This window comes from Cyanistes caeruleus, chromosome 25 (genome assembly GCF_971803275.1).
Source record: "Cyanistes caeruleus chromosome 25, bCyaCae1.hap1.1, whole genome shotgun sequence".
NCBI classification, from domain to species: domain Eukaryota; kingdom Metazoa; phylum Chordata; class Aves; order Passeriformes; family Paridae; genus Cyanistes; species Cyanistes caeruleus.
The window spans coordinates 782,445-792,500 of NC_141725.1; the positions used below are offsets into that span (position 1 = coordinate 782,445).

Sequence of the window (10,056 nt, forward strand, 5' to 3'; positions counted from 1 at the left end):
GATAGGCTTCCTCACCTTGTCTCTCTGTGTAACACCCCAGGAATGGCTTCACTGGATAGCAGAGTCTCAGGGAAGATGGGGATGCGGGCTATCATCTACTACATGGTGACCACAATCATAGCTGTCTTCATCGGCATCTTCATGGTGATCATCATACACCCAGGAAAAGGATCTAAGGACAAACTTCACCGAGAAGGCAGAATTGAGCAGGTGCAGACCACAGATGCCTTCATGGACTTGGTGAGGTAGGTAAACAAAATGGTCTCATGTTGAGACTATATCAGTGAGATTACATTCCTCCATGGAGTGTCCTTTTGAAATATCACAGCTTTAGGCATACATTCTTCAGGAAAAAGGTTAATGGCTGAGTCTTGGCAAGCCTACTACTTCTAGCTTAGTCTAGCTAACTGGCTTTGCCACTCCAAGACTGAGTGCTTGGCTTGGAATTCACTCCTTCTCCAGAGGTATTAATGTAAGAGGTCATGGTGTGCTCAACAAAACAAGTAATGAAAACAATCAGTGGCTACCTGCCTTTCAGAAATTCATACGGCAAAAGCTACTCCAAAATATTCATCTTAAATGACCAAAAGAAATCAAGGAAATGGTTCCCAAGACATTGCCTTTTCTTCCCTTACTGTGACCTTACTCAGTGAATTGCAAGGCTGTACCATCTCAAGTGGCATAATGCCATATTTTTGAGGTACAGAATAGAAAGCTCACATGACAGCAGTAGAGATGAGGCTGAGAGCAAGGTATTAAAGCAAGTATTAAACATTGTAGTATGGTATTGTTTCAAGGTTCAGTTGTTTGATGATGGTTTTACAACATACCTTTATCCCAGGGCATCTCTTTCCACATACTTGAATAACCTTCTGGAGTCTGAAAACATGCAGTGGAAGTCTGACAAGTTGCAAGAGGTGCTGGGTCCAGATCAGCATATTCTCTTCTTCTGTCAGTCAGACTGAAAGGGCTTAAGTGGACATTGTGAGAGTTGTGACCTCAGACACTGCTCCAGGACAAAGAAGTTGGCCAGGAAGTCCATGTTTTCCTCCTATTTCAATAAAACAATAATGCTTTCCTTGTTTTATCTACTGCAGGAATATGTTCCCGCCCAACCTGGTAGAAGCTTGCTTCAAACAGGTATGAAATCTCATCTTTGTGCCTTGTGCCCTGGACCATGGTCCTATCTACTTCTCTAGGGATGGAATAGCACTTTATTCCCCAGGTCTGACTGCTGCAGGAGGCATTGCAGATTTTAGTCTGTATTATAGCATCCCCCATGCAAACTTTTCAAACTGTCTGTACATGGGGGCTTCAACCTCCATCCCATCCCAGAGAGGCAGGAAGGGTTTGCATGATCTCAGGTAGCAGGCTTGAACTGGCAGTGATATGGAATAGATTCTTCAAGAATCTGTCTCTTTTGCAGTGCTAATGCCCTTCATAGCCGCACAAAGGGTTATCAGAGAAGCCAGAATATCTCAGTCCTCGTGATATGAGATCCTCTAATGGTCTCTTTTGACGTTCTGCTCTATGAACTCTCTGAACTTTCTGGTGAAAGCACTACACTGGGGACCTTGAGAACAGGCAAAGCAAGTTTCCCACACTGGTCAGCAGCAACTTGCAGTACTCTCCTTATTTAAGAAGGGATGTAAGAGCCTAGCATGTGTTCTGATCATCTGAACTAGGGCCTGTGAGTGCATTTGATAATCTGTGTCTTTTCAGTACAAGACTCAGTACAGCACCAGAGTCTTCACCAGAACCATCCTCCACAGCAGCAATGTCACAGCAGGTGTGACAACCACTCAGATCCCTGTACCTGAGAATTTCACCAGTATTATGGAGAATGTCACTCATGCCCTGGGAACCATCTCCGAGGTGCTGACCTTTGAAGAAATCATTCCCATCCCAGGTTCAGCCAATGGGGTGAATGCGCTGGGACTGGTAGTGTTCTCCATGTGCTTCGGTTTGATGATCGGCAGCATGAAGCAGAAGGGACGGGCCCTGCGGGAGTTCTTTAACTGCCTCAACGAAGCCATCATGAGGCTGGTGGCCATTATCATCTGGTGAGGAGCACGGCCGGTTGGAGCAGGAGGTCTGCAGGTGCAGTTTCCATTGACATGATGAGAAGTGGGGTAGCTTTAAGGATTTCATGCACAAGACAGGAAAAGCAGACGGGCACAGCTCTATTTTGGCTCCATCAAGCTGGAGGGAAAAGTCTGGATGGGATATTTGTTCACATTTCATTTCCTGTTCTTTTTGTTTTTACCTTAGAAATATCAGGTACACCAGGACTTGCTTTTCTTGAGGCTTCTGGAAACATCCTTGGAAGACCAGAGAGCTGGAGTGGAAGATCTCTTAGCCTTACCAACAGGAGTAGGGTGTGAGGCTTTCTCACCAAAGGCTTTCCTTCCAGCTGTGTTCCAGGAGTCTGACTTAGCTATGAATCACAGTTACCCTTTGCCCCTTTCCTGCTTTCAGTGTGGCAGCTGTTTGCAGTAATGCAGTAGCTCTGAGAGCTGAGCTGGGTTGAGGATCAGCTCAAAGTTACTGCCTCTCAGTTTGAGGTTTCCCAGATCATGACTTCTCTGGAGCTCAGCTACTCATTGCTTTCTGTGCAAGGCTACCTATGACACATGGTCCAGACAAACAAGGCTGAGACAAGTCTACTCTAGAAGGCAGCATTTTACAAAATACTGTGATTTAAGCTTTTTACCCTGTTAAGGCTCAAAGTTTTGTCAGGTACTGCAAAAGAGGATAGATGCGGGTCTGGCAGAATACATTCAAATGTCTGACAGGGAAGAAATCTGTCAGCCTGACACCCTCTCCCATTTTAGATCCCCCAGCTTCTTTTCCTTGGTCTTTTAAGTCACCGTCTTGTATCTCAGAGCAAAATCCTGAGCACAGCAGGACAGGCCTTACAGAAAAAGGCACAAAGGGGAAGAATATCCCTGAGCCAATAGCAGATGTTGGGATGCCCCAATCCCCCGGGATGTTTTACTCCATGTCTGAACCAGAACTTGGGGCTTTGCTTTCCTAAGAAAAGGTAAGACTTGCCTGAGGGCACAGAAGCAGTAGCATGAGCACAGTGCAACAAGTAGACCTGCATACTACTACAGAGACCTTCAACACCCCTCCTTAAACCTCCCTTTAGATGAAGGAAGGCAGGGTGTTTATGTATAGAACATTGGTTACACTTGGACACTGCCTGTGCATGCCTTCCTGTAGCCACAGACTGCAGATCATCCTCCAGGAGCGTGTTTTTCCCGGGGAGATCTGGTCACTGGCTACAGCCAAGGATGTGTTCTAACAGGAAGGTCAGAGGAAATGAAATATTTATTAAATCCTTTCCTGAAACTTTTCCAAACCTCCCAGGCTAAGCTGGAGTTTGGCATGTAGATCTCTGAGCCTTGTGCATGAGTTGCATGTGAGCTCTTGAGCTGCAGAGGCCAAGCCCTTAGAGGTGTGGCCACAGAGCTGGAATTTTCTTTGGTCCAATTATTATATTAGTACCCATGATTCTCTCCATATCTGACTTACATCTTCTTTTCTGTGGAGCCTCACTGCTGCTTGTCAGCTGCATTGTTATGGAGGGGAGGGAAAAGGCACGAGAAATGGAAAAGATAGGTACCTCAAAATGGGGTTTTATATGAGCCATGGCTGCTTTTACAGGTGTTGATGTGCCCAGTGCTTGTTTCGCCATATCTGGAATCCCTAGATATTCATATTCCCTAAATGTGAGCATCTGAAGACAGCAAGGGTGATATCCCAGAGCCTATAGGACACTCTTGCTTTTACTCCCCGATTCCCTGTTTCTCCTGTACTTTCCTGTGCCTCTCAGGAGAAAAAAAAATACTGTCAGCCCAAGCTCTATTGGGAAAGGAAGGAACTCTGAAGGTTTCTCTACATAACCTTCCTTATCAATTCTACAAAGAGTGTTGTAGAAATGTAGAAAACCCAAAACGAGGAGGAAACCACCACTGCCCATGCTGTGTGCAAAACACACAGTGCTCAGGTCCCCAGGCATGCACCAAGAGCTGATTTTTGGCCATGGGATGAACAAATCCCAGCTCTCTCCAGGTTTCTAGAAAAGAAACCAGTAGTATAATCCAGTGATTAGACGCAGTGAGCACTTATGGTATGCTGACTTATTTAACACAGACAGCATGTCTTAAAGCTGGTGTGAAAGTGTGGGAGCCAGTCCTGACCATCAGCCTTGTGTTTCTGTCACAGGTATGCTCCCGTTGGGATCATGTTTTTAATTGCGGGCAAAATCCTGGAGATGGATGACCTGGCAGTGATGGGAGGCCAGCTGGGGATGTACACGCTCACTGTTATCGTTGGACTCCTCATTCATGCCCTTTGCATCTTGCCCCTGCTCTACTTCATTGTCACTCACCGAAACCCCTGGGTGTTCATTGCAGGGCTCCTGCAGGCTCTCATCACAGCCCTGGGCACCTCCTCCAGGTATGATGGCTATGTATGAGTGGGGTTTGGGCTGACAGAGATACTACAACTTAGCGCTCCATTGCTCTCGATGCAGCACTGTGGTCTCACAATTTCTAGCGCTAGCGGCTTTCTGCAGTGAACCAGACAAACTCATTTAGGAGTGGAAAGGTTCCCTCTGTCCTGCTCAGGAGCCCTACTCACATGACTAGCTCTGACCATCACTGAATGGCCCATATACCTCCTGACAGAACATGAGGTTGACTTTGCTTACCACTGAAATGTTGAACTCAGGACAAATATCCTGCTGAATCACAGCATTATTCCACATGCACATACCTCTCACACATGTACTTGCACACATTTTCACATCCGTCTCTCCCAGGCACACAGACTGTATGCAGCTGTCATTAAACTTCCCAGAGACCTGGGCAAAGGCATCAACACAAGTATGTTCAATGACTCAGACTGCCATGTCACACAGCCAAAGCAAGGGATGGTAGGTAACTGTTGTCTCACTAAGTGCTATGTTTCTTGTTATATTCATGTCCTGGCAAGCACATAGCAGGCTCTTCTACATACATTCTCATACCATAACACATAACATTTTTCATGCTCACATTCTCTCTCAGAAACAGTTCTTTGCTTTCCCTGCAAGATATATTCTCAAACATATGTGATTCTTGTCTTATGGACTGAGAGGGATGAGGAAGGGCTCAAGTTTTTTTAACAGCAGAAAAAGGAATTCTGGTCTTGAGGCTCTGCCCTATTACCCTGAATCCTCCTTCTTTTGGGGCTATACCAGCATCATCAGCCTCAGGGTTATATAACCACTGTCCCAACCCCCTGAGAAAAGACATGTCAGAATGTGCAACTGCAGTGTGCATCATATCTGAGGAAGCTTTGCTTAGACTGTTCTTTCTCCTAGCAGCTTCTGGCCTCTGGCTCGCATGGCAGGGTGAAAAAGCAGGTGGGTAAGGTCAAAAACCAGGCAGAGGCTTAGTCCTTCTTCCAAAGTCAGCATACAGGCAATTCATGTGGTTTTGTAAATTCCTTTCAGCTCAGCAACTCTGCCCATAACCTTCAGGTGCCTGGAAGAAAACAATGGTGTGGACAGGCGCATCACGAGGTTTGTGCTGCCTGTGGGAGCCACAATTAACATGGACGGCACTGCTCTGTATGAGGCCCTTGCAGCCATCTTCATTGCACAAGTCAACAACTATGAACTTGACTTTGGGCAAATCATCACAATAAGGTGACTTTTGAAAGAGTTTTGAGACTACAGAAAAGGTTTCAGTTTTGTTGTTTTATCTGAGGTGTGATCACGTTCCTCTTTTGCTCAGAAGAGACAATATGGAAAAAAGTATGGGAAAGAAGGCTTGTACTACAGCTCCAGGGGTCAAAGCACATGTGGACACCATGTATTTGAGGCTCCACTTGAGCTTTTCTTGCATGTCCAGGTCTTAGGAAAAGCTGTGGTGTGCAGTCTGTTATGAGGGGGTGTCTGGCAGGGGCAGCCTGGCATTGTCTTGATGTCTCATGTGTCACCATCCCTCTTGGTGATCAGGGCAGAAAGGCTGCCAAAACAATGATGAGTTTGAACTGCTTCCTGACATTTATGCAAATGCGACCAACTCTTTTCTTCCCTTTGCTGATAGCTCTGCTTTCCTGTTTCCTCCAGCATCACTGCCACAGCAGCCAGCATTGGAGCCGCAGGTATTCCCCAGGCAGGACTGGTGACAATGGTTATAGTGCTGACATCAGTGGGGCTGCCTACTGAAGACATTACACTGATCATCGCTGTGGACTGGTTTCTGTAAGTTCCCTGCTCAGCAGGCATGCACTGCTGTGCATTCCTGCCAGTGCTTACAGACCTTATCTATATTTCTGATGTCTTTGCTAAAAGCAGGCTCACTAAGCTGTACAGTGAAGCTTAAAGCACGCCTGTATTCCTGAGACCTTTTCACAGCAGCCCTCTCTGCCCATGCAGGAGTCTTCGCCGTGTGCTTCAGTGACTCAAGGCATCAGACGTCACTTGCTGATCAGCCTGGTGACCAAACAGAATGTCCTCCATTTGCTTTATTTAAAATGCGCACAGAAATTATCTGCAGATAATAGGAAAAGGTTGTGCCAATAAGAAGCAAATCCACACTAAAGAATGATTAAATTAAAGATTAAAGAATGATAAAGAGTTCTGGGTTACCAAACACTAAAAGAGGAATGAGATTGAGCTGTACAAAGTTGAAGAGTGTTTACATGGGTGCAGTTAGCCACACTTTCCCTTTTAAATAAAATCACTTGGGACAAGTGATTTTATAGGAGTGCTCTTAGGAACCAGATTGAAGAATGCATTTGTGCACAGTGCCACCTCTCTGTCTTCTCAAACAGCAAAATCCTGATAGATGGATACACTGTCAGTATTTCCTCTGTTCTTCTGTATCTTGTATTGTTGGTTTGTAGCCATAACAGCCAAAATCTGCTCCCAGCCATGGCTGACCAGTTGGAAACAGATTTGCAGAACACCTTCACTTCTCCTGTGGATTGTGCATAAGAACAGACTTTGTTGGGAAAAGCTCCTAATAAGTCAGGTTACTTCTTGTGCTTACTCAGAGTAGATTATTTCAATCAGGTGCCACTGTTACCACTGAAGGATCTGATGGGGCGCTGGACTGGTGGCAGCTTCCGTGGCTCTGACATACTGTTGTGGTTGTAAAGAATATCTCATTGCAAAGCATCTTTTAGATGTGCTATTTTGCACAAAGAATCTTGTGCCTTGTCTTAGTGCATGCTGTCCATACTGAGGAAATCTGTGTCCACAGCAGTGCTGTCATAGGTTTACACCAGAATTTCAGCACTTTCTGTAAAACAAAATGCAACTTAAGTGAAACGGATGTGGTGAGGACATCTGCAGCAAGGCCTTTGGAAAGGACAGTGTCCATATAGAAACAAAGCAGCCTTCCTCTTCATTGGTGTCAAGTCCAAAACTTTTCAGTAAGAAACTGGAAGTGCAATAAAACAGGAATGAATGTGAAGCTTGAGCTCAAGGATGTCAATCAAGGAAGGCTCTCTGGGAGTCATTTTCCTGTCAGCGTTGAAGTATCCATTATTAGAATGACTTAGAAAGTAGAAAAAGTTTCACTGAAGATGTTTCTTAAAATAATCTTCATCCCCTTAGCTGCTACTCTTAAACTGTATTTCGTTTTTCTCTTTGATTTTTCAGGGACCGCCTTAGAACAACTACCAATGTCCTGGGGGATTCTCTCGGGGCTGGCATTGTGGAGCATCTCTCCCGGCATGAGCTGGATGCGCAAGACTGCGAACTTGGTAAATCTGGGACAGAGGAGAAAGAACAGCTCTCCCACCTGGTTTGCCCACAGAATGACACCCACAGGCACTCCAGGAGGGAGACAGCACTGTGAAATCAGGCAGCAGAGTGCAAATTAATGCTGTAAAAAGTGAAAACTTGAGACAGAAGTCCAGAGTGGAGGACAAAGACACTTTTCTATCACCTCTGCCACATGCAGTCTTCCCTAATCCTGTTGCTCCCCTATTTCTCTCTGACTGGCATTAAAGAGGAGAAAATTAAACTGCAAAGAAAGCCTGATTTAGTCATTCTTATGAGGCCAAATAGTTAGACTTGAGTAAGGAAGACCCAGTGAAGGAGCTGGACTAGGAGCTCCTTTATTTCTGAACTAATTAGCCACATGACTCAGGAGCATCACCATCAGTCGACTGGCACCAAAATGTTGCTGTAACTCTGTCCTGCAAGATAACAGCTGCAAAGTCTTCACTTGGTTAGTACCTTCACCCAAACAAGCTTTTAGCATTGACCTCCTTGCTCACACTCCTGGTGTTTGCACAGATATGCACTTGATGCTTCCTGAGAGCTCCACTGGCAACCTACTTGGTTGCAGATACTAGTCACCCACCTCCTGAAGGAATGTGGGATCATACAGCAGGGACAGATGGCTGGTAGCACCAATAGGGGTCAATAGGCTTCTCATCAGTGGAAGATCCTAAAGGATTGTAAAAGAAGCAAACAGTTAAAAAAATTATTATATCCATTATTCAGTCTTGAAAAAGTTCTCCCCTCTAACAAGGTTTGCCAAAAACCAGTTAACTGCATTTCTCTTTAGCAAGCTCTTCTCATCCTGCTGAAACCAGAAGGGGAAAGACAAAGTTTAAGAACAATTTGCCCATCTGAGCAGCTGAGTAGGACATCCATGCCAGGAATGACTCCCTTCTGTGCCAGATTTTCTCAGAAAACAGTTTCACTCCTCATCACAGGATTCCTAAGGAAATGATTCCTGTGGTCATCTCTGCCTGTTTTCAGAAGTGACTTCCTCTCAGTCACATTGCTCTAGAATGTGCTTTCAAACACCTCTGTTTTTCCACAGCTCCTTATCTTTTACAGGCAGAGCCAAATCAGTTCTTAGTGGTTGCACAAGTTTGACAGATACCAGACTTAATATTTCAGGATACATTTTTCGATTCCTACCAAATGGAATTCAGCTTCTGTTTAACACACTTAGACATAAGCCCACATTACATCCAAAACATCTCAGAGTCTAAAGATAGAAGTAGCAACCTGCTTCATCCATGCTCTCTTCCCTTTCCTTGGCGTGGCCAGGAATACAGCTGGTATCTCTCACACCACTGAACAGGACCACTGGGACTTGTTCCATAACATCCAAGTCCATGAACATCCAGAAAATGAATGTCTATAACTCAGCCAGGAAGATGTTAAGGATCCATAGTGTTGGGGCTACTGCAGTATAGCAATGCCTAAGAGCAGGAATAGCAGTGAGCAGCCTCTTGACCCACCAAGGAATTATCTAAACTGGGAAGTTTTCACTTGAGGTCTGCTCTTTATTCCAAAACCACTATGTCACTTACACCCCTCTACCCTGGCTTTACACACTGATATTTTTCATCCCTAGCCATAGACATACACTTAGAGGTGCACATCGTGGAAGGAAGACCTCAGAGGCATTGCTGGAGTCAACTTTGCCAATCACAACTGCACACCTGCCCATGCTGCCCTCCCTAACAAAGCTTCCTCAAACACATTTCTTGAGATGTTCAAAGCTAGATCCTGAGGCTCTTTTTAGTTGTTCAGAAACTGCAGGGTTACATATAGGTGCTGCCACATTGTCATGCTGTAGGCAGAGTATTTTTATGGGCTGGACAATTATTTGGAACCTGAGATAAATGCACAGATGCATCTCCTTCATGTAAGACTGGTAGTAGAACATGGTAACTAGAAGTGTGCAGTAGTTCTGTTTAGCAGTGGCTAGCTCCAGACTGTAAGGCAACAAGTTGTTTGCTGACTGTCAAAGGCAGGTTGCTTATTTTGACAAGAGATCTACTCAAGCAGGAGGCAAGTGAGTTGGATAACAAATTATTATCCTTCCCTTTGTAGCACTTTTTTAATTTTGTTTGAACACTTTTATAATGTCTGCTCTTCTCCTTTCTAGACTAAACAGATCCTGTATATATCACAGGTAATAATCATTCATGTTCCTCTCCTCTGGACTTTGTCCTTGCTGTTCCACATCTTTCTTGAAGTGGAATGACTAAAAATGACACAACAATCCAACTAAAGATTTATTA

At 44.9% G+C, this 10,056-nt stretch overlaps 1 protein-coding gene across 10 annotated transcripts in view; it reads left to right on the forward strand.

Annotated features, from left to right (window-relative positions):
• The window catches only part of LOC111940314 (excitatory amino acid transporter 4-like), a 37,298-nt gene that overhangs the window by 24,994 nt on the left and 2,248 nt on the right, over window positions 1-10,056 (forward strand). For 3 of the 10 annotated variants that reach the window (XM_086862842.1, XM_086862843.1, XM_023942922.2), the window contains 8 exons: window positions 41-245; window positions 1,098-1,140; window positions 1,723-2,063; window positions 4,231-4,464; window positions 5,504-5,698; window positions 6,125-6,259; window positions 7,664-7,767; window positions 9,921-9,947. In XM_086862842.1, the coding sequence (XP_086718968.1) occupies window positions 41-245; window positions 1,098-1,140; window positions 1,723-2,063; window positions 4,231-4,464; window positions 5,504-5,698; window positions 6,125-6,259; window positions 7,664-7,767; window positions 9,921-9,925 (1,262 nt within the window). In that variant the 3' untranslated portion in view covers window positions 9,926-9,947. Of the gene's footprint in view, window positions 1-40; window positions 246-1,097; window positions 1,141-1,722; window positions 2,101-4,230; window positions 4,465-5,503; window positions 5,699-6,124; window positions 6,260-7,663; window positions 8,042-9,920; window positions 9,948-10,056 lie in introns of those variants that run through there. The other 7 variants (XM_086862840.1, XM_086862841.1, XM_023942921.2 and 4 more) reach the window with 3 other exon arrangements.